The sequence below is a fragment of the Hyla sarda genome, chromosome 7 (assembly GCF_029499605.1).
Source record: "Hyla sarda isolate aHylSar1 chromosome 7, aHylSar1.hap1, whole genome shotgun sequence".
Classification (NCBI taxonomy): Eukaryota; Metazoa; Chordata; class Amphibia; order Anura; family Hylidae; genus Hyla; species Hyla sarda.
The window spans coordinates 86,641,901-86,667,581 of record NC_079195.1 but is presented as its reverse complement, the minus strand read 5'-3'; the positions used below and the strand labels follow the sequence as shown (position 1 = coordinate 86,667,581).

The 25,681-nt window shown below is 42.6% G+C and overlaps 1 protein-coding gene across 1 annotated transcript in view; it reads left to right on the top strand.

Moving 5' to 3' along the window:
* The window catches only part of PHYHIPL (phytanoyl-CoA 2-hydroxylase interacting protein like), a 187,093-nt gene that overhangs the window by 134,511 nt on the left and 26,901 nt on the right, over positions 1 to 25,681 (top strand). The window contains exon 2 of the mRNA XM_056529917.1: positions 1,387 to 1,583. Within this exon, the coding sequence (XP_056385892.1) occupies positions 1,387 to 1,583 (197 nt within the window). The remainder of the gene's footprint in view (positions 1 to 1,386; positions 1,584 to 25,681) is intronic.

Genomic DNA, 25,681 nt, shown 5'->3' with positions numbered 1-25,681 from the left:
AGAGCAATTGCATAAGAGATACAGCTGCAGCAGAGTTAACAGTCAGGGTTGTAGCACATTAACTAGATGCATTAACCCACCTGATACTGCTATGTCTGACTGTTAATTCTGTTATGTCTGTAGTCTGACATTACATGTTTAAAAATAGAAGGCTCTTAGCCTGTGCCTTTGATTGTGTAATTATCTCTTCTTCAACATTTCTGTCCCTTTAAATGTTTTGCTATTCCCTTTGACCTTGTAACACTCACGTTTCAGAAGACGGGAACCCCAGTGGATGTGGATCCGCTGGACCTGTGTGGCAGATGACTTGGACTGTACCAGGGAGCGAAGTCTAAGGTGCCGCTGGTTTCATCACAGCCCACCACAAAGTGGGATGGACTTGCTGCGGCAAGCGGCACCCAGGTCGCTACATCTGGCACAGCTCTTGCAAGGTCAGGTCACGGAGCAAAGGATCAGATATACAGCAAGGCAATAACAGGAATGCTTTCTCTCAGGCTCAAGGCAACAAAGATCCGGCAGGGAAGTGAGCAGGGTGGAGGGACCACGCCCTAGGTAACGGGACCATGCGCTCACAGCCAGCAGTGCAGCCGAAGCACCTAACGTAACAGACCTGACCTTATCTGACCTCTAACTGTGACCTGACCCTGCCTTTGCCTACTGATTTTGTACTGCACTGTCCTATTGGTTTGACTCCTGCTTGTCCTGACTCTGTTTTTGATTCTGATTTTGTAATATGTTCCCCCCTAGGTTTTGACTCTCTGGCTTGTTTTGGAATATCCCATTGTTTGCTGATTTGGCATCCATCTGTCCCTGTGTTGCTGACATTGCCTGTCTAACTTTCCTGTGTTAGTCCAGTGCAGGGGCCATTGTCCAGTTGGGGGCCACTTTTTAGGGCAGATTATCCAAGTAGGTAGGGAAAGTGGTTTGGGGCAAGCTCAGATTTGCATTGCTACCTACCCTGAACAGGATCAGGTGTCCACTTTAACCTCACCCAGTGGCCAGCATATGGTTGGAGCTAAACTTAAAGGCTATGTTGTAAGCCTAGGTTATGATGGAAAATGTCTTGTTGTATGACAGCAGAAACAGGCTACATATTATAGACTGTTACCTTATGGACATAAAAGCCTGCATAGGTGCCATTGGAAATGATGGGATGTTTTTACACAGCTATAATAAAGTTTCATTATTGTGCATTTTAGATACAGTCAGATGGTATGCAAAAATGGTTGTAGCCTTACAGTATCAGGATATATATAAATATATATATATATACACATATATATATATATATATATATATATATATATGTTTTTTTAAAAATATATATGTACTTCTTATAAGACATGTTTAGACATAAATAATAATATCATGTTTCTTACTTCTCAGGGAATAAATCTCAAGACAGTGGCATTGCAGAGATGGAGGAGCTGCCCGTCCCTCACAATATCAAGATAAGTAATATCACATGTGACTCCTTCAAGATTTCATGGGATATGGATTCTAAATCAAAGGATCGGATAACACACTATTTTATTGACCTAAATAAGAAGGAGAACAAGAATTCCAATAAGTTTAAACATAAGGTAATTTTTTTTTCTAAAATTGTCTACGTTATAGTATAGTCTGGTATCTGAGTGTAGCATGCAGAAGCATACTTGTCACAAAATATGAGGGAACTGTATATGAGTGACTCGTCATGAGGATGTTAGAGCTGGGTAAAATCTTTAGGCGCATGCGCTCCGCAGACAGAGCACTGCGCTCACGGGACATGTGACTCCACTAGGACGGGGAGTTGAAGGTAGTGAATATGCTAAATACTGGGGCAGGCTTAGGACGTTCAGTCCGGGAGGCAGACGTCCGGTGGGGACGCGCCTTCAAATCGCGATCCTTTGACCAAAGAGCGAAAATTTACAGGGGCATAACTCACCGGCCAGTGGGCGAAAAAATGTAAGTGACCCCTGAATGGACTCCTGTTCTCCCACACTATAACCCAGTGTATTGGATTTAGTGTGGGTGAACTGGCTGACAGTTTCCCTTTAACGGCATCAAATTGAGGTTGATACAATTTATTAACTTATTTATTAAATATTTGTAGTTTTTTTCTACAGAAAGAGGGAAAATGTATTTCTTAAAATAAAAATTTAAACAATTTCTCCTTATTTATTAGTCTCACTTGAGGATTTGACATGCAATCTTCGACTTGTTCATATAATACACTGTACTACTAACACTGACAAGCAATATACTCCACTTTGCTGGAGGCACAACCAGGAACTCACGCTTACATGGCAGATGAAGGGGTCTTTATTAGGCTCCTGTTTGGAAACTCATGGTGCCTGGTGCTTTTGTCACTGGGTTTCCAAAGGGGTGACAGCGTCTCAGAGACATGATGTGCTCGCTATTTGACTGTGATATTTAAGGGTTTAAATGCTGTAAACCCTTCTTGTGAGGCGTCAACAGTTTAGGCTGGTGAACGTGGCATAATGGTGTAGGAAATGTTTCCCTGACACAACCTGAGTCCTCTCATACCTGTGGAAGGATGTTTAGATAAGGGCACACTACACTGCGGAGTGAACGCTGAATTTCCGCTTGCAAAATTCAGAGAGCAGAGATTCAGCCTGGCAGTCGCCGTCGGCGGTAGGACCCCGCGGCACTGCGCCATCACCATTGACGGCTATGCACTGCTCGTGGAATTCCGTACAAAAAATGAACATGTTCATTCTCTGTGCGGAACAATTTCAGCAGCGGATTTGCCTAGTGTGAACGCACCCTAAGACTTTTAAGCATTGTTGCCAACCCAGTTAATCCATTTGTGGGGTTTACCCCATGACAGAAGGAGACTGTCAGCAGGACAATGCACCATGCCACAAGGCTTGTATAGTAATACAGTCATGGCAGTAAATGTTGGCACTCCTGAAATTTTTCAAGAAAATGAAATATTTCTCACAGAAAATGATTACAGTAACACATGTTTTTCTATACACGTTTATTCTCTTTGTGTGTATTGAAACTAAACCGATAAAGGGAGGAAAAAAAGCAAATTGGACATAATGTCAAACTAAACTCCAAAAATGGGCTGGACAAAATTATTGGCACCCTTAGTTTAATATTTGGTTGCACACCCTTTAGAAAAAATTACTGAAATCAGTCACTTCCTATAACCATCAATAAGCTTCTTGCACCTCTCAGCCGGAATGTTGAACCACTCTTCCTTTGCAAACTGCTCCAGGTCTCTATTATTGGAAGGGCGCCTTTTCCCAACAGCAATTTTAAGATCTCTCCACAGGTGTTCAATTGGATTTACATCTGGACTCATTGCTGGCCACATCAGAACTCTCCAGCGCTTTGTTGCCATCCATTTCTGGGTGCTTTTTGACGTATGTTTTGGGTCATTGTCTTGCTGGAAGACCCAAGATCTCGGACACAAACCCAGCTTTCTGACACTGGGCTGTACAGTGCGACCCAAAATCCTTTGGTAATCCTCAGATTTCATGATGCCTTGCACACATTCAAGGCACCCAGTGCCAGAGGCAGCAAAACAACTTCAAAACATCATTGAACCTCCACCGTATTTCACTGTAGGTACTGTGTTCTTTTCATTGTAGGCCTCATTCCTTTTTCGGTAAACAGTGGAATGATGTGCTTTGCCAAAATGCTCTATCTTGGTCTCATCTGTCAACCAAGAGATTTTCCCAGAAGGATTTAGGCTGTCAGCAGTCAGCAGTGGGGTCCTCCTGGGTCTCCTGCCATAGCGTTTCATTTCATTTAAATGTCGACAGATAGTTCACGCTGACACTGATGCTCCCTGAGCCTGCAGGACAGCTTGAGTATCTTTGGAACTTGTTTGGGGCTGCTTATCCACCATCCGGACTATCCTGCATTGACACCTTTCATCAATTTTTCTCTTCCGTCCACATCCACGGAGATTAGCTACAGTGCCATGGGTTGCAAACTTCTTGATCATTTTGCGCACTGTGGACAAAGGCAAATCTAGATTTCTGGAGATGGACTTGTAACCTTGAGATTGTTGATATTTTCCCACAATTTTGGTTCTTGTCCATGCTAAGTGTGGCACACACAGACACAAAATGCAAAGACTAACTGAGCTTCTCTCCTTTTTATCTGCTTTCAGGTGGGATTTTCATATTGCCCACACCTGTTACTTGTCCCAGGTGAGTTTAAAGGAGCATCACATGTTTGAAACAATCTTATTTTTCCACAATTTCGAAAGGGTGCCAATAATTTTGTCCAGACCATTTTTGGAGTTTGGTGTGACATTATGTCCAATTTTCTTTTTCCCCTCCCTTTTATGGTTTAGTTCCAATGCACACAAGGGGAATAAACATGTGTATAGCAAAACATGTGTTACTGCAATCCTTTTCTGTGAAAAATACTTCATTTTCTAGAAAAATTTCAGGGGTGCCAACATTTACGGCCATGACTGTAGATTGGTTCCAGGTATTGGCCTTCAAATTCTCTTAGTCTTATAAAGTATCTTTGGGAAAAGGGGACAGGCAATTCGGAGCATGTAAGGACCTCCATTTAATTTGCAGCAACTGTGAGAACCTATTCTGTCTGCCTGGGCCAGTATTCCTGCAGAACAATTTCAACATCTCAAGGAACTTATGCTGCAGTTCAAAAGGCCAAAGAAGTCCTTATTTCTTTACTTTCGAATATTTGCTATGAGGAATATTACACTTGAATGAAGATGGAGTGTATCCCCCAAGGTTGTATTATGCTCACCTTGTTTCTTTGTGTAGAGAACACAACAACGTATCAAGCCTTGTAGCATAGTCTTTATGTAGGATGCAGAAGTCACAGGGAAATCTGCTACATCAGCATTTGAAGAATGAAGAAACACCCTGGAAGCATCATTTCAAACCTGATACTGAAGGACCTTCTGAATACTTTTAATGATTAGTATTTATTTTTGGGGCGTTGCTAGGCCTCCAAAACATCCGGGGCACGGGCCATGGGTGGAGCCACAAAAGAGGAGGGGCAATGGGGCGGGCCACTCAATGGGTGGGGCCACTCTGAAGTATAATACAGGATATAACTCAGGATCAGTACAGGATAAGTAATGTAATGTATGTACACAGTGAGCTCACCAGCAGAATAATCATTACAGCTCAAGAGTTGGACTCATTGTTCTGCTGTTGGGGTCACTGTATAAAATTACATTACTTACCCTGCATGTACATGGATTTAAATTAGTGTATACACTGTATACCAGTATTCCCCAACTAGGGTGCCTCCAGCTGTTGCAAAACTACAACTCTCAGCATGCCCAGACAGCCAGACAGCCATAGTTTTGCTACATCTGGCACCCTGGTTGGGGAACACTGTCTTAGAAGTTACAGATGGATTAAATATGGTGGTGAGGAGGTATAGGTACGTGGTACTTTACACAGCAGGGCATATCTGCATCACCTCGCCACCATCTTTACTCCGTCTGTAACTTCTAAGGCAGGGTTCCCCAACCAATGTACCTCAAGCTGTTGCAAAACTACAGCTATCTGGGCATGCTGGAAGTTGTAGTTTTTTAACAGCTGGAGGCGCCCAGGCTGGTTGGGAAACTGCACTGCATATGTACTCCTTATTTGCTTTACAGACCATCAATATACAGCAGTGTTTCCCAACCAGGATGCATCCAGCTGTTGCAAAACTACAACTCCCAGCACGCCCGGACAGCCCAAGGGAGATGCAGTTTTGCCACAGCTGGAGGCACCCTGCTTGAGAAACACTGCTCTACAGCAGTGTTTCCCAACCAGGCTTCCTCCAGCTGCTTCCCGGGCATGCTGGGAGTTGTAGTTTTGCCACAGCTGGAGGCACCCTGCTTGGGAAACACTGCTCGGAGGCACCCCGGTTGGTTGGGAAACCCTGTGGGTGTAATGCACAAGGAGGCAGCTGTCCCTACACTTTGGAGGCTTTGTCCAATGGCCACTGAAGTAATGTCTGGAGCAGCCCCCGGCTCTTACCTCCACACAGTAGCGTTGGCCTCTCCTGGGTCATGGTCGCGTTCAGGGTCCTCTCCCCCGGACTCCGCCCCCTCCTCCCATCCGTGTCCAAGGCACCCTTGATTGACTGGTGAGAGAGTCAGTGCAGAGAGAGGCAGGAGGGGATGCAGCAGCCGGCACCCCGAGGACCCACACATGCGCCCGCTCCCCAGAGCGCTGTCCCACTGACACGTGACATCCATTTCCTCCTGCGCGGGTCAGCAAGCTCACGGTCTTAAAGTGGCCATGGCCGGCGCTATTAAGCAGCTCGGGCTGCGTCGGCGCTGTGGCCACTTTAGAACTGTAAGAGCAGGGGCGGCACAGGGGTAGGGACGGTCCATCAATGGACCTAGGTGGCCCTAAAAAAAAAAAAAAGGCCGTGTGCATGTTAGCTGACATTCGGGGCACCTTGGCTTGGCATTCGGGGCAGGGGCCCCGAATGATTTGACCTAGTGACGCCCCTGATTTATTTAACTGTGGTTGTGGTCATCCCATTTGGAAGTGTTGGAGATGTATTTGTGCTGCCTGATCTTCCTTTTTTACAGACCTATTAGAGATACAAATTGTTGTATTTGTTTTATGCAGAGTATCTTAAAATAGACTCCTATATACTATCTACAAGCCCTGTCTAGCTACTTCCTAGCTACAGTATAAAATGCTACAAATTTATCATATTGTCAAATGATATATGAATATATTTTTTATAAAATGTATTTCCTTGTGGATTTCTGTGCCACCCATTACGTGGAATGAGATTAAAGGGGTATTCCGAGGTTTTTTTGGTTCTTTAAATGTGAGACAGGGGCAGCTAAGAGGGTATGATGCACCATCATGGAGTGCAGTTTAAAATGTATACTGTCTTGTCACCCTCAACATGTTTCGCTGTAAGAACAGCTTTGTCAAGAAGCTGATATTTGGCAATGGTTAAATATCAGCCCATTGACAATGCTGTTTTTATGGCAAAACATGTTGGGGGTGGCAAGACAGTATACATTTTAAACTGCACTCCATGATGGTGCATCATACTGTGTACGGCAGCACCGAACACTTGATTACATAAAGGGCTGTGTACCCTTCAATTACATGGTATTCCCTATTACAGCACCATCACAGCATTAATTTTTATTTTGCACAAGGGATGTTTATTTTAATGATTGTAATAAAAGTTACATTTTAGGGCTGGGTATCAAATAGCGGTGTTAGTGATTCTGGGCTTCGGCCCAAGGGTTTTGAGTTGAGGACCCCTTAACCCCTTATTAGAGAAATAAGTTGCATCCAACCTTGAAACAAAGGATCTGAGGGAGGCCACAGGAATTGAAATAGCCAGTTCCCAAAAACAAGCCAGCAGCGTGATGAAGGACACAGGGCACTGCCATTTACCACCAATACAAGCACAGATCCTTGGTAAGCATGCCCATTAGTCTTAAATAACCCCTTTAAAACTCACCCAAAGGGAGTTTTCATATAGACAAAATAAATGTTGTGAAAGTCATGTAATCCACTCTATAGGTACGTATTGCTCCAAACTTCTGTTGCATTTACCACCAGGAAGAAGAAGGCTAAGAACATTCTGGAGTATTCAAAAAATAGTACTCCAAAAAATTATGAAAGTACAGTGGGGAGGTGCCTAAAACTTTAGATATTTTAAAATGCACCAATATAGTGCTCAAGTGAAAAATACCCCCAAATAACCAAAACTAGTTATAAAACTGACCGGGTTACTGTTATCAATTGGTGATCAAGCTAGTTCACTGAATGATATCACCCATAGTAATCGGTGGAACCGCTTCCACAACATACATTCGTGATAAGGCCAATAGCAACCAATTATACCACGTGTATATTAGAGATACGGTTATTTCATTAGATCACCGTTAGCAACCAAATCTCAATGCCCCTCATTCATGAAGTTACATCTCAATTGCCCTCACCGCGTTTCTACCACAATCACGTGGCGTCCTCAGGAGAGACCACTTGGGTAATCAAAATGCATGTATAGCATAGAAATGTATCACTCAAGGTAATCACTAGATATATGAATAGATAATATGGGTAAGTATATTTGAGCACCACACAGAACCAATGTCTGTAAAATAGGGCAGGAATCGTTGCTCCAGGTATCCTAAAAAGAAAAGATAAAAAATACCTACTAGGCTACAGCTTCTTATAGTGTAATTGTACAGTGCTGTGGACTAAGTTGCTCACTCACAGGTCCCCCGTGCATCCAGTGATGACATAAAGAAAACACATATAAATGGACCTGTGAATTACTGTCCAAATGTCCGGATACCTGCAAACAAGCCCTTCACTATGCGGTACTTATGATTCCTTTGCCCGTTCAGAATCTCACGGACGGAGCGCTAACCCGCAGTTGTGGGGAGCCGTGCAGCATCAGCGGCTACTGTGCGCTTCCGTGCCAGAGATCCCGGTGTCTGACATTATATCCGGTTGTCGAGCCGTCACGTCATAGCGCCATGCCCCTACTGTGATGTCTCAGTCGGGCAGGACTAAGTGTATGACGCGATCGCATGTATCGGCCGGAATATAGTCTCTGCATTGTGATTTCAGCTAGAGATGTATACTTAGGGCCGAGATCACCTATGGAGAAAAGTGTAGGGCTGATTATTCTCAAACACTTATAGATAATATATGCATATATAGGTTTAGCTATCAGGTGAATATTGATGCAGTATCCTTCCTAATCCTTTTTGGGGAGGAAAATAAACAAAGGAGGAAGCTTTTGACTTCATATGCAGTCCTCATATATTGTTGTCATATCCCAACCCCACATCCCGACCTCCTATCCCGTCCTCCTATCTCGACCTCCTATCCCGTCCTCCTATCCCGACCTCCTATCCCGACCTCCTATCCCGACCTCCTATCCCGTCCTCCTATCTCAGCCTCCTATCCTGTCCTCCTATCCCGTCCTCCTATCTCGACCTCCTATCCGGTCCTCCTATCCAGTCCTCCTATCCCGACCTCCTATCCCGTCCTCCTATCCCGTCCTCCTATCTCAACCTCCTATCCCGTCCTCCTATCCCGACCTCCTATCCCGTCCTCCTATCTCGACCTCCTATCCCGTCCTCCTATCCTGTCCTCCTCTCCAGTCCTCCTATCCTGACCTCCTATCCCGATCTCCTATACCGTCCTCCAATCCCGACCTCCTATCCTCACCTCCTATCCCGACCTCCTATCTCAACCTCCTATCCCGTCCTCTTATCCCGACCTCCTTTCCCATCCTCATATCTCGACCTCCTATCCCATCCTCCTATCCTGACCTCCTATCCCGACCTCCTATCCGACCTCCTTTCCCGACCTCATATCTCGTCCTCATATCCCGTCCTCCTATCCCGACATCCCATTCCGTCCTCATATTCCGACCTGTAATATGTGTACCAGGTAATGAAATATCTCCAGCCATACGGAAGTTATGTGAGAACATACATTTCCCATTGATTTGCATGGTACTTTAAAAAAAAAAAAAAAAAAACCTGACCCTCACAAATGGGGGTAGTTAAGGGTTAAATTAACTATCCTATATTTTAAGGGGACATATAAGTAACATGTGACCAAGTATTATCAAAATATCTCCAGCCGTTTGGAAGTTATGCAGTAACATATATTTCCCATTGACTTGCATGGGACTTTAAACAAAAGCCCAGCCCATGGCAAATGGGGGTGAGGAAGGGTTAAATTACCTATCCCATGTTTGTTGTTGACATATAAGTAACATGTGTGCCAAGTTTCATGTTAATATCTTTAGCCGTTTGAAATTTTTTGTGGAACATACATACATACATACATACATATATACATACATACATACATACATAAACACACACACACAATGAGTTTTATATATATCGATATACTCCAATCAGACTCCTCCCTAAAAAAATGTGGTAACCTAAGAACGGACAGATGCTATCCCACGTGCCCTTTTGAACTCAGACGGGCACTGGGTCCCTGGATGTAGGAGGCATGTCAACATCTATCCGTTATCAGGATCCCACTATTTATATGATAGATAATTAAAGGGAGAGGGGGAGGGGGATGTAAGTTTTAGAAATTAAGGCATTGACAAGTGCAGCAAAACATCGGACACATGATAATATTAGTGGCACCCTCCCAGGGCATAACCTAATAATAGATTAGAGTGGTATTATTCCTGAGAAACCCTAACACCTAGGCAGGGTGTGATGCCCTGAAAAGGGCGGTCCCACTCTCGTACCTCCTACATGCCCAACAGTCTCTTTTCTAGCCAGTGATACTTACTCAAGACTAGCTACAGTCTCCACTGTCTGCCTTACATCACCGTACCATTGTAAAAGGGGGAGTGCCACTATATATATTAAAAAGTCCATTGAGCGTGTCACACATGCGCACTCACAGAAAACAAGCAAAATTTTATTGATTATTCAAACCCCTAGGGGATACTGTGTCTAACCTATGGATCCATCAAAAGGGTTCAACCCCCTGAAGGGACGGCCTATTGTGGCTGGAATAGGAGGTTTGGGACAATCTGGGTATATATATTGATCAAGTTGTTAGAGAATTTGTGATGGCTTTGCCATTATATACTAGGGATACTACAGTCCTTATGAAAAAACTAGAAGGCCTGGTTATCGGGAAGGGGACCTTACTTACTAGCATTGATGTGGAAGCACTATAATAGGTATCTTTTATCTTTTCTTTTAAGGATACCTGGATCAACAATTCCTGCCCTATTTTACAGACATTGATTCTGTGTGGTGCTCAAATATACTTACCCATAGTATCTATTCATATATCTATTCATTACCTTGAGTGATACATTTCTATGCTATACATGCATTTTGATTACCCAAGTGGTCTCTCCTGAGGACGCCACGTGATTGTGGTAGAAACACGTTGAGAGCAATTGAGATATAACTTGATGAATGAGGGGCATTGAGATTTGGTTGCTAATGGTGATATAATGCAATAACCATATCTCTAATATACACGCAATATAATTGGTTTCTATTGGCCTCATCATGAATGTATGTTGTGGAAGTGGTTCCACCGGTTACTAAGGGTGATATCATGTAGTGAAATAGCTTGATCACCAATTGTTAACAGTAACCCGGTCAGTTTTATAACTAGTTTTGGTTATTTTGGGATATATTTCACTTGAGCACTATATTGGTGTATTTTATAATATCAAAATTAAACATTAAGTTTTAGGCACCTCCCCACTGTACTTTTATAATTTTTGGGAGTACTATTTTTTTTATATACTTTTGAAGCTGGGAGTCTACCGACCTCTTGCTTGTCGTTATGCAATATTTGGCAAGTTCATAGTTTATAAGAACATTCTGGAGCCATTAATAATAGCTTGAGGACTGCAGAAATAGGAATGTATTGTTTTTCTTTCCCTCTAAAAACTACAAGTATCTTTAGGGATGGTGCATCTCTGTGGTATTCCTTCTGAGAAACAAAAACAGCCCAATGTGATCAGTGCTTTGTCTATAACTCATTCCCGCAATCAATGCACCACATGCAAGGAATTCAATCTATATTAAAATTTATGATTGAAAATAAATAGGCTAAAGCTGCTGCATCGCCTGGAAGAACAACAATTTGCATTTCGTTTTGAATATTTCCCCTCCATGTTTTGCATAATGTTGAATGCTATAACCGGATAAAGCTTGCGTAAAGCACGTTATTCTCCAGCAGGCAGAAACTTCATAAAACATTATTACAATTGTGGTGAAAAACCTTAAATCCAGAACCTGATCATTCAAAAAGCCAGAATTCTCACAAAACCAGAAGCTCGAAGGTAAATATACTGTACACAGAGCGAAAATGCCACAAATTTTCAGTAAAGGTGTTCGCACAGCAAGCCCACAGAAAAGTCAGGCAGGTGGAGAACATAGTAACAAATCTTATCCACATAATACAGAAATTATCTGCATGGAAATTGACCTGGGATATGGATTTTATAATCTGTAACATGTTAATGTCTGTTGCTGAATGAGCATACATTTGTTTTGGACAGCAAAAATAGAGAAACAGAAACATAGCCGCACATTTGTTATTTGATCTACTTGATTCTCAGCATAATTTCAAAAACTAACAGGTTGTTATTATACATTTTGATCGAAACGTAAAAGCCCACTCACCACGTCAAGGCCACCTTGTCAGAGTGGGTCTCTAACCTAACACTAACATAGCGCCGGGCAGTGACCACTGCCTCCGCGACACCAAGTCCCCAGGGGGAATGACCCAATGGCCAGGCAGCCCCACTGCTGCTCGACCAAACCGCCGCACAGACAAAGCATCACAGCAACAACGGCCACCACAGAGCACCACACCAGTGTGACTGGATATGGGTTTCCTCCTAGCCCTCTGGCAGGGAGCACATGGTAGGTGTTCACACTGGTGTAGTGCTCTGTTGCTGCCATTTTTGCTGTGATGCTTTTTCTGTGGAGTAGTGTGGCCTGGTAGTGTGGCGGCTTGGTCGGGCAACCAGGCCACTAGGTCGTTCTCCCTATGGGCTTGGTGTCGCGGAGGCAGTGGTCACGCACAGCGCTACACCAATGTTAGGGCAGGGACCCACTCTGACTAGGTGGCCTTGGTGTGGCGAGTTGGCTTGTACTTTTTGATCAAAATGTTTACTAATATCCTTTTGAAATTTGGTGTGGATTTTTTGACCGATTGTTTGTGGATTTCCTGCAGAAATTTTCCACAGCAAATCCATCCCGTGTGCATTTAACAGTAAGCACAATGGATTTTTGCAAACTCTATTTAAATAAATGGTACAGTTCAGAATTTTTGTAGCAAATCTGCCACATGTGAATTAACCCTTTAACTCGTAGAGTTTGCAGGACCTACCTGCATGCCCTCCCTGGTTGTCTGGTGCTTGTCGTACCAGGAAGTTCATGTATGTCCTAAGTCTCCTACGGATTATGAAGCAAGCGCAGGAGCTGCGTTCCCTTTATAGACCATAACATTGCACGCTTTTTAAATACATATGTTCTGTTTGTTACTTGTCACCGTATTAAGTGTTTTTAACACCCAAAATGTTACATCAGCTGGTGAACTGTCTATTACCAGTGGTACATATGGTTAGTATATGTATCTCACTAAACAAAGCCCTTGTAAAACATAATGAACTACTGCAGTGCTGTTCCATTCCTTTTTCCTCTGGACTGATGTCTGCATGGGTTGTGCTCATCCCATTTGGAACACGCATTCCCCCAACTCACAAGGTGTTGGAGATGGAGTTGTGCTGCCTGAGCTCCCAATTTTTTACAGACCTACTGGAGATAATATTTTTTTCTATTTGTTTTATGCAGAGTATATTAAAATAGATTCTTGGGTTCTTAAACCCCCACATACTAGTTACAAGCCTAAAAACCTACCCGGCCATATTAATGGTGAAGAGAGTTACTGAAATTGCAAAAAGGGATGAAAATAATGGACGAAATAACAGATAAAAATAATGGAGTATAACGGAGTTACTTGCGTCACCATAGACATCAATCTAAAATGACTACATCCATTATTACATCCTTTATTTAAAAAGGAGAAAAACCCTTCATGCACGTCTTTTCTCTGCTGAAAAAAAGCACAAATTCAATGCAATGGTCAATAATAAAGCACACGGAGATGGAAAAAAAACATCGACATGAATGGAATCTGTTACCTTCTTTTTTCATCTCTGTTGATCATTTCTATAACGGAGATGAACAATAAATCTTTTAATGTGTCCATTATTAGCTTTTTACACAGATTGTTGTACCCTAGGTTTTTAGATAACAAAACAGACTAGTGTTCTTTACCACAATGCTAGAAGCTAGCTAGTTTACATGTTGCCCTTCTTTGAAAATGTTTTTGTTAGGTACTATCCATTACATACCAGGAATGTCCCCAACTTGTTGTTTTGAAGCTTCTCCGACCCAGTTATCTAGCCGTCATAGTTTTGCCCTTGTCAGAGTCAATTAGATCCTCACCTTTGCCCATTTTTTCTGTTTCAAACAGGAATTGACTGTTAACTTGCTGCCTAATATAGCTCAACCCTTGCCAGATGACATTGCAGCAAGGTAACGCTATTCATTTTAACCTTGGTTCACACTGTGTACTTCCCCTACGTAAGGGTTGATCATTGTGTTGCATTATATTTTTGTCACCAGTCTCTAAACATGTTAGACAATTTTTTCTTCCTTACTCCACTTCCTAGCTGGGGTACATTCTACAGGGTGGGCCATTTATATGGATACACCTTAATAAAATGGGAATGGTTGGTGATATTAACTTACTGTTTATGGCACATTAGTATATGTGAGGGGGGAAAACTATTCAAGATGGGTGGTGACCATGGCGGCCATTTTGAAGTTGGCCATTTTGAATCCAACTTTTGTTTTTTCAATAGGGTCATGTGACACATCATACTCATTGGGAATTTCGCAAGAAAAACAATGATGTGCTTGGTTTTAACGTAACTTTATTCTTTCATGAGTTATTTACAAGTTTCTGACCACTTATAAAATGTGCTCAATGTGCTGCCCATTGTGTTGGATTGTCAATGCAACCCTCTTCTCCCACTCTTCACACACTGATAGCAACACCACAGGAGAAATGCTAGCACAGGCTTCCAGTATCCGTAGTTTCAGGTGCTGCACATCTCGTATCTTCACAGCATAGACAATTGCCTTCAGATGACCCCAAAGATAAAAGTCTAAGGGGGTCAGATCAGGAGACCTTGGGGGCCATTCAAATGGCCCACGATGACCAATCCACTTTCCAGGAAACTGTTCATCTAGGAATGCTTGGACCTGGCACGTTCCCTGAGTTTTTCCAGCAAGATGGTGCACCACCACATTATGGGTGTCAGGTCCAAGCATTTCTAGATGAACAGTTTCCTGGAAAGTGGATTGGTCATCGTGGGCCAGTTGAATGGCCCCCAAGGTCTCCCGATCTGACCCCCTAAGACTTTTATCTTTGGGGTCATCTGAAGGCAATTGTCTATGCTGTGAAGATACGAGATGTGCAGCACCTGAAACTACAGATATTGGAAGCCTGTGCTAGCATTTCTCATGTGGTGTTGCTATCAGTGTGTGAAGAGTGGGAGAAGAGGGTTGCATTGACAATCCAACACAATGGGCAGCACATTGAACACATTTTATAAGTTGTTAGAAACTTGTAAATGACTAATGAAAGAATAAAGTTACGTTAAAATCAAGCACATCATTGTTTTTCTTATGAAATTCCCAATAAGTTTGATGTGTCACATGACCCTCTTGCTATTGAAAAAACTAAAGTTGGATTCAAAATGGCCGACTTCAAAATGGCCGCAATGGTCACCACCCATCTTGAAAAGTTTCCCCCCTCATATATACTAATGTGCCACAAACAGGAATTTAATATCACCAACCATTCCCATTTTATTAAGGTGTATCCATATAAATGGCCCACCCTGTACTATTTTTAACAACTCCTCTTATCCATGCCCCTTTTTATGTAAGCTTAGGGGAGATCAGACTGGCTTTGAGAATTCTAATCTCTGTTTTATTAATGCATCCAGCCTTAACAAAGTGTCATGATGCCCATAAATGTCATGAGAAGGGATGAGAGAATAGATGTCTAATTTTACATGTTAGTTTTTCACCATTTTCTCATAGTTTGAGTTTATAAGTTTTTTCATATATTGCACTATGACATTTTAACTAGTGCGGAAAGAATTTCACGTTCTTACAGACTTTCCTCTTGCCCGGGGGACTGGCAGTATAATGTGTGTGAGAACAATTATCCAGAAAGTAATAGAATTCCAATTATTACAAGCTGTAATTGACGCCTTTGGGTGTGTGGACCTGTTCATTGTAGATCTCTTGAAGTTGGTGACATCATGTGTAGCCAGTAATTGTTGGCCCATTGTGTGTTGTGTCATCTATAATTGTGGTGATTTGCAGCCATATGACTGTGTGACTGTACCTGTTCTACAGACCATACTTGCCTGTTTAAGTCATTATTTATCTTCAGATCTCACTGTTTCCTGTTTTTATATTGAAATTGAAATTTGTGTCTTTATTCCTGTATTAAAATAGGTGCTGAAATCTTTCATTTAAATAATTGATGTTATTTTCTTGTTGGTCATACAATACAAGAGTTTGTCCCATAGAGACAATCTCCTTCTTGTGCCATGACAAAGTGTATGGATATTGAGGGTGGGATATTTTGTATGAAGTCTTTTCCTGGTAGAATTATTTAAACAATTTCTAAAGCACCCTGCTGACTAAGGCCCTGTGTTTGCTGGTAACACATCCCAAAGGGAACGCAGCTTGGGGGACAGAGCTTGCACGCTTTTTGGTTGGATCATGGTCAGACAAGCTTGAGGGATCCCAAACATTATCCCAACACTTTGTGGGCTGGACCAGAGCAAAGGAGGTCACACAGGTGATGTTAGTTAGATATTCCTTGGGCACACCCTAATGTGGTATCAGTCATGATGGAAATTGGGGTGCCCTGATCTTAGGGTGCAGACACACAGTGTTAGATAATCAAACTCAGTCTTTCTTTACTTTGCTCAATATGCAGACAAGGCAGCAGTCTTTGGCAGTGTACAGTTCATACAAGTCAGCTGTCAATGAGAAGAATAATACCCTCAAAGGGGTACTCCGCCCCTAGATATCTTATCGATTGGGTCCCTTTTTTTCTTGCTATGGTCAAGCCTCTGTAGGTTTTCGTTTGAATAGTCTAAAGTCGCTGCTTCACTAAAGGAGTGTTTTGCTGGTTTACTTCCATCAGGGTTACATACTTCTTGTACTCACTCTTTCTCTCTCTACAATGTTTTTTGCAGGGTACGGGCAAATTAAATTGTAGCTTCAAAAGCCTTGTGGATAACTAGGCCCACCCTAAAGCCCTGTGGGGTCCTAGACTAATCATGGGAAACTTAAAGTGGTACTCCGGTGGAAACCTTTTTACTTTTAAATCAACTGGTGGCAGAAAGTTAAACATATTTGTAAATTACTTCTATTACAAAAATCTTAATCCTTTCTGTACTTATTAGCGGCTGAATACTACAGAGAAAATTATTTTCTTTTTGGAATGCTCTCTGATGACATCACGAGCACAGTTCTCTCTGCTGACATTAATATAATAATAATAACTCTTTATTTATTGTTGTCCTTAGTGGGATTTGAACCCAAGTCCCCAGCACTGCAAGGCAGCAGTGCTAACCACTGAGCCACCCTGCTGCCCTTAGCATACATCTGCTCTGCATGGTTGCTAAAATGGACAGAGATATCAGCAGAGAGCACTGTGCTCGTGATGTCATCAGTGTTCCAAAAAGAAAGGAATTTCCTCTGTAGCATTCAGCAGCTAATAAGTACTGGAAGGATTAAGATTTTTTAATAGAAGTAATTTACAAATATGCTTAACTTTCTGTCACCAGTTGATTTAAAAGAAAAAAAGGTTTTCACCAGAGTACCCCTTTAAAGGGGTACTCCGCTGCTCATTGTTTGGAACAAATGTCATAACCCCACCCCCTCATGACATCACGTCCCGCCCCCTCAATGGAAGTATATGGGAGGGGACTGCCACGCCCCCTCCCATAGACTTGCATTGAGGGGGTGGAGCGTAACATCATGAGGGCGGGGCTAACAGTTTGTTCCAAACGCTGAGCAGCGGAATTCCCCTTTAAGGAAATACAGATGGAGACAGATAGGAGAATTTCCTATGATTGAGGAGTTTTTCTTAGTAGTGGACAAGGGATTCAATGACCAGAGTAAGTTCAGTACTTTACACAGTATCTCCTATTCAGATATACCCAGGTGGTCCAAGATTCACTAAGGATGGAAGGAGATAAGCTGCATCTCTTAGTTCTTCACACTTATCTAGCTCTCTACTGTGGTTGTAACAAGATTTCCTCTATCTCTGGGGAGACAGAAGACTGACTTGAGCAACAACTTCCTATCTTTAAAGGCCTTCCCAATGTAGGTCTATGGGCTGGTGCAAGTGCATGAGGACTTATGTGTAATTACATACAACAACCAATGAACAATGCAAACTCCATGGAACACTATGCTCTGATTTATTCCTGTATTTAGTCATTGCACCACTTAAGCATTGGCGAGGAGGTAGGTGGCTACTCAGTGCTATATACCTGTGACCTTACAGTTATATTACAGTACTTGGCACTGAATAGAGAACATTGTAGGGTTTATGGCCCAAAACTGGAGTGATTTGCCAATCACAGTTCAGCTTTCACTTTTCCAGAGCTTGATAAGGTAAGAAAACTGAGCTGTGATTGGTTGTTGTGGGCAAATCTCTCCAGATTTTGTCCCGGGCAGATTGATAAATTTGGGCCTATGTTTATAAAATGTAACAGACTCTTCTGGATTCATTATTATAAAACCACAGTGTACATTCTTGACGGGACTCACGTTAGTGGTCTGTGTGACAGAGTGTAAATTCCACTTGTCTTTAGGTTGTCTTTGATTGGAACAAAAATCATATTTCGCGCAGATTACACAACAAATTTGATTGTTGACGAGATAGAATCTGCTTAATTTAAAGCATCTGTGCTGGTTGCATTTTGGATTAAACAGATTTACTGTATTTCCATTGCAGATTACTCTAATCAATGCGCGTACTAAGTAAAGAATATTCTCAGCATTATTTCCAGTAGAAATGATCCCTTTGTCTTCATGTTAAGTATCTGCAAAATTATTAAGAAAAAAGATCTGTGCAGCTCACACAAAAGGGAAGGGGGGCAGTATACCGAGGTTACAGGATATATACATGTAGACAGCCTGTTTCGCGTGCCTGTGACACTTCTTCCGGTCTCTTAGGCCGGAAGAAGCATCACAGGCATGTGAAACAGGCTGTTGCCTTTATAACCACCCCTGCATCATCACCCTCACCCGATGTATCATCCGAGTTAACGCTACCGTCTTGTGTGAACTGGAATCTCCAATAAACATTGTATGGAACAAGATCGTGGTGAGTGCTACACTTGGGGGTATATGCTTTATATAATACAAGTCTATGGCTTGTGCACATTAAGTTCCTATGGTATGGTTGTATTGTATGGTACCATATAATGATAGTATTCTCCCCTAAAAGTAACGCTTTAAGAAAGAATACCTCTGTAACATGACATCTGATGGAAGTGTGGCACATTATTGTCCCATAGATTCTGCATGAAGTAGGTATTATACAGAGGCACAGTATTGGTCCCTAGATCTCTTTGCATGCCATGGTACTCCGTTTAATTTGTCTGGAGGGTACTTAGATTGATCACACTTTACTGATTATATAGAAAACTCTATGGGTCAGAACAATGTGTGCTTGAGATTCTGCCATCTAGGAATTGTGACCCTATGTTCAGGCCCCAGAACCAAGTCTGTGCAGTATTCTGAGCAACCAAAATGTCTCTACCATAAAAACGAATCCAAATGTAGTGTGAATTATTGCAAGCTCTAATAAACAGGTGTTATGAACCCATAACCACAGGTTTTCCCATAGCGATCAATGATCCTTAGCTTAGCATTATGGACACTCTGTATTCTGCTCATATTGGGGGAGATTTATCAAAATCTGTGCAAAGGAAAAGTTGCTGAGTTGCCCATAGCAACCAATCAGATCGCTTCTTTCATTTTGCAGAGGCCTTGTTGAGAATGAAAGAAACAAGCTGATTGGTTGCTATGGGCAAGTGGACAGGTTTTGATAAATCTCCCCCATTATGTTTAAAGGGGTTATTCAAGGATTGAAAAACAGAGTTAATTTCTTTCAGAAATCACTCCCCATCTGTTTACAGGTTGTGTGTGGTATTACAACGTGGCTCCATTCACTTCAATGGAACTGAGCTGCAGAACCACACCCAACATGGAGACAGACGGGAAGCGGTTTTGAAAGAAATTAGCTCTGTTTTTCTATTCCCAGATAACCCTTTTAAGAGACTGTGTCACCTTGGTAGAACAGTAACTGCTAAGCTTTTATGCTTTTATTTAAAATTGCAACCACTTAGGGCCCATTCACACTATAGATACACTACATGCACAATGGGGGAGATTTATCAAGACCTGTCAAGAGGAAAAGTTGCTGAGTTGCCCATAGCAACCAATCCGATCGCTTCTTTGATTTTTGAAAAGGCCTCTGCAAAATGAAAGAAGCCATCTGATTGGTTGCTATGGGCAACTCAACCACTTTTCATCTGGACAGGTTTTGATAAATCTCCCCCAATATGATTTAATTCTCTTGCAACAGAATCCCATTGATCTAAATGGACATTTGATGCTCAGTGCCCACTACGGAAATCAATAGCGGAACTTCCAACGCGCATCCTGATGCTCCCGAATGGTTGAATGTTTCAGCGGAATCTGCCTGGAAAAGCCCATTCGCCATGGCGACTTTTATTTCCTGCACTTATTTCTGCAGTAAAAGTACAAGTTCCATGCAAAATAAGAACTGATTTGAGCGACTGATTCTGCGGGGAAATTCAGTAAGGATATTCTATTTCTGCAGGGTGCATGGGCCCCACAATTGCTGCGCTAAAATTTTTGAAAAGTTCAGTAAACTTGTTTCTTTGGGTCTTATTGGTCAGCGCTTGTCCTGAAGCAAACTCAGCATGAGAAAAATGTATTTATTTATTTCTATGTAAGAAAGAAATGGAAGTCCAACGCGGTGTAATCAAAGCAGATCGTGCGGTTTATTACAGCAAACACGCAGTACACAGTGGATGCATGATGGTGACGCGTTTCGGCCGGTGGCACCCAGCCTTACTTGAGTAACGGGAAAAAAACTATTCACCTAAAGGACCTCTCCTAACACCTGCAGTATAGGTTGAGGTTCTCCGCTGGCCTCGGGACTACAGTTCTCGAAGATAATTTATTGGTTCTTTCCCTGGGTAAGATATAACATTTCCCTAAAATAAACAGGAATAGTTTGAAGCTACAGTTACATAGAGGAATAATAACAGAGCTGAGCGAGGAGGATAGGGCAGTTATCTGGGGACACTTGAGTGAACGGAGGGTCAGTATTGTAGGTCAGGAAACGTTAGGACAGGATACCATGGAGTAAACAGGAGGTCAAGTAGAGCAGGTATGCTGTACTGTGGAGCAGTCCAATAAATAGACAAGTCAGGTCAGAACAGATCAGGTCTATATAGGTTATACATAGAAAAACTAGAAACTAATGCACAAGTAAAAACAGGGTTAGAACTCCTGGCAGTGCAAAAATAAAATAATCTAAACTGCGCCAAATTATGCTTAGCACAATACTGTGAAAATGGTATAAAGTGCAGCAAAATTTGTGCCATTGCCATTTGTGTAAGCCAGTGTTTCCCAACCATGGTGTCTCCAGCTGTTGCAAAACTACAACTCCCAGCATGCCAGGACAGCCGTTGGCTGAATACATTCACTATGCACTGTAAGATTGTTGCAAGCATGTGATGCTCCTTTAAACTCACCTGGGGCAAGTAACAGGTGTGGGCAATATAAAAATGTCACCTGAAAGCAGATAAAAAGGAGAGAGGTTCACTTAGCATTTGCATTGTGTGTCTGTGTGTGCCACACTAAGCTTGGACAACAGAAAGAGGAGAAGAGAACTGTCTGAGGACCTGAGAACCAAAATTGTGGAAAAATATCAACAATCTCAAGGTTATAAGTCCATCTCCAGAGATCTAGATTTGCCTTTGTCCACAGTGCGCAACATTATCATGAAGTTTGCAACCCATGGCACTGTAGCTAATCTCCCTGGGCTAGAAAGGGAAGAGAAAAATTGAGAAAAGGTGTCAACGCAGGATAGTCCAGATGGTGGATAAGCATATATATGACATGAAACGCTATGGCAGGAGACCCAGGAGGACCCCACTGCTTACAGAGAAACATAAAAAAGGAAACATTTTTGCAAAAATGAACTTGAGTAAGACGAAATCCTTCTGGGAAAATGTCTTGTGGACAGATGAGACCAAGATAGAGCTTTTTTGGTAAAGCACATCATTCTACTGTTTAACGAAAATGGAATGAGGCCTACAAAGAAAAGAACACAGTACCTACAGTGAAATATGGTGTAGGTTCAATTATATTTTGGGGATGTTTTGCTGCCTCTGGCACTGGGCGCCTTGAATGTGTGCAAGGCATCATGAAATCTGAGGATTACCAACGGATTTTGGGACGCACTGTACAGCTCAGTGTCAGAAGGCTAGGTTTGCGTCCGAGATCTTGGGTATTCCAGCAGGACAATGACCCCAAACATACATCAAAAAGCACCCAGAAATGGATGGCAACAAAGCACTGGAGAGTTCTGATGGGGCCAGAAATGAGTCCAGATCTAAATCCCATTGAACACCTGTGGAGAGATCTTAAAATTTCTGTTGGGAAAAGGCGCCCTTCCAATAAGAGAGACCTGGAGCAGTTTGCACAACATTCCGGCTGAGAGGTGTAAGAAGCTTATTGATGGTTATAGGAAGCAACTGATTTCAGTAATTGTTTCCAAAGGGTGTGCAATCAAATATTAAGTTAAGGGTGCCAATAGTGCTGGGCGGTATACCGGTTCATACTAAATACAGGTGTGTTTTCTGTTTACGATATCAATTTTTGCATATACTGCAATACGGGTCGGGACCCGCCCCCCCCCATTATCAGCCACAGCGCTCTGTCCCCATGTCGGGGGACTAATCATATGTTACCCCAGGGTAAAAAGAAATGTACCATGAAACCGCCTTAATCTGGAAAAATACAGTGATATCTATTTATGGTCATACCGCCCAGCACTAGGTACCAATAATTTTGTCCAGACCATTTTTGGAGGTTGGTGTGACATTATGTCCAATTTGCTTTTTTTCCTCCCTTTTTTGGTTTAGTTCCAATACACACAAAGGGAATAAACATGTGTATAGCAAAACCTGTGTTACTGCAATGCTTGTCTGTGAGAAATACTTTATTTTCTAGAAAAAATTCAGGGGTGCCAACATTTTCAGCCATAACTGCATTTAATAAATTCCAGCCTTCCGGTACTTATCAGCTCCTGTAGGCCCTGGAGTAAGTCTTGTACTTTTTTCCAGTACAACACAGTGCTCCCTTCTGCCACCTGTGTCTGTGTCAGGAACTGCCAAGGTTTGCTATGGCCATTTACTCCTGCTCTGGACAGTTCCTGACACAGACAGAGGTGGCACCAGAGACAACTGCGGTCAGACTGGAATGAACTGCATGATTTCCTTTAGGACATACAGCAGCTGATAAGTACAAGAAGGCTTTACAAATCTCTATTACTTCCCTGTACCCGTTGTCTTAAAATGTTTTATTTCCTCCAGAATAATCCTTCAAGGTAATAAGGGGGGTTGAAGTAGTAGTAATACAATACCCAAGTCATGCGGAATGTGTCATACAGCATCAGCCGACAGCCGATTGACATTATAGGAAGTCTGTCAGTTTTTTGTTGTGGTCCCCGTTATTTTATTTTTTTGGAATCAGAACTGCCAGACGAGCCACAAGATGTGAACACGGCCTTAGTACATTACGTATACTGAATACAGCTTAAATCGTTACACAAATAACCTAAGTGATATTTGTGTTACCTTTTACCTATCTATACTAATTCCTCTCTCAATTTTTCCCCTGGATTTTACAAACCACACCCTTCATTGTTATCGTACATTATTTAGCAATGCATTCAGTATACACATAGTAGGACTCCGATGAGCTCCTTTCCAGACACAAAGCATTTGTAATGCAGGGTTTTTGTATAACAACATAGCTCCCCCTGGTGGCAGTTGATCCTCGACAAAGCAAAGATTATTATGCAGAAGACAATGGATTTTGGCATTAATTTGTAAAGCTTTTATCGGAAACAAAAAGCAAGTGGGAGAGGTGAATGAGTGTCTGCCTATGTCGCTGCAGCTTCTGGAGATTGTGTCATGTGAATTGTTTTGGTAGATCTGTTCATAATCAGGTTTTTAATAGCTGTGACTATGGAGCGGCAGGGTTCTGGCAGTCTGCAGGGAAGTGGAAGGGACAAGCTGAGCAGCTTCTTTTGCTTTAATAGAACTCGCTTTAGACTTATCAGATTTGTGTCTGCAGTGTCCAGTTGTTTTAAGGAGCTGTATTTAAATCCTGTGATGAAAATCCAAACAGACCAGGAATAAAGGAAATATAATGCCATGTACACTGCTAAAAATAATAATAAAGGGAACACTTAAACAACACAATGTAACTCCAAGTCAATGACACTTCCATGAAATCACACTGTCCACTCAGGAAGCAACACTGACTGACAATCAATTTCACATGCTGTTGTGCAAATGGAACAGACAACAGGTGGACATTATAGGCAACTAGCGAGACACCCCCAATAAAAGAGTGGTTGTGCAGGTGGTAACAACAGACCACTTCTCACTTCCCATGCTTCCTGGCCGATGTTTTGGTCACTTTTGAATGCTGGCGGTGCTTTTACTCTATGGGTAGCATGAGATGGAGTCTACAACCCACACAAGTGGCTCAGGTAGAGCAGCTCATCCAGGATGGCACATGAATGCGAGCTGTGGCAAGAAGGTTTGCCGTGTTTGTCAGCGTAGTGTCCAGAGCATGGAGGCGCCACCAGGAGAGAGGCCAGTACATCAGGAGACATGGATGAGGCCGTAGGAGGGCAACAACCCAGCAGCAGGACCACTACCGCCACCTTTGTGCAAGGAGGAGCAGGAGGAGCACTGCCAGAGCACTGCAAAATGACCTCCAGCAGGCCACAAATGTGCATGTGTCCACTCAAACAATCAGAAACAGACTCCATGAGAGTGGTATGAGGGCCTAATGTCCACAGGTGGGGGTTGTGCTTACAGCCCAACACTGTGCAGGACGTTTGGCATTTGCCAGAGAACACCAAGATTGGCAAATTCGCCACTGGTGACCTGTGCTCTTCACAGATGAAGGCAGGTTCACACTGAGCACATGTGACAGACTTTACAGAGTCTGGAGACGCCATGGAGATCATTCTGCTGCCTGCAACATCCTCCAGCATGACCGGTTTGGCAGTGGGTCAGTAATGGTGTGGGGTGGCATTTCTTTGGGTGCCGCACAGCCCTCCATGTGCTTGCCAGAGGTAGCCTGACTGCCATTATAGATAAGATCCTCAGACCCCTTGTGAGACCATATGCTGGTGCGGTTGGCCCTGGGTTTCTCCTAATGCAAGGCAATGCTAGACTTCATGTGTCTGGAGTGTGTCAGCAGTTCCTGCAAGAGGAAGGCATTGATTCTATGGGCTTGCCCTCCCGTTCCCCAGACCTGAATCCGACTGAGCACATCTGGGACATCATGTCTCGCTCCATCCACCAATGCCATGTTGCACCACATACAATCCAGGAGTTGGTGGATGCTTTAGTCCAGGTCTGGGAGGACATCCCCCAGGAGACCATCTGCCACCTCATCAGGAGGATGCCCAGGCAGGCCCCACACACTACTGAGCCTCATTTTGACTTGTTTTAAGGACATTACATCAAAGTTGGATCAGCCTGTAGTGAGGTTTTCCACTTTGATTTTGAGTGTGACTCCATATCCAGACCTCCATGGGTTGATACATTTGATTTCCATTGATAATTTTTGTATGATTTTGTTGTCAGCACATTCAACTATGTAAAGACAAAAGTATTTCATACGATTAGTTCATTCATTCAGATCTAGGATGTATTATCTCAGGGTTCCCTTTATTTTTTTGAGCAGTGTTCAATACAT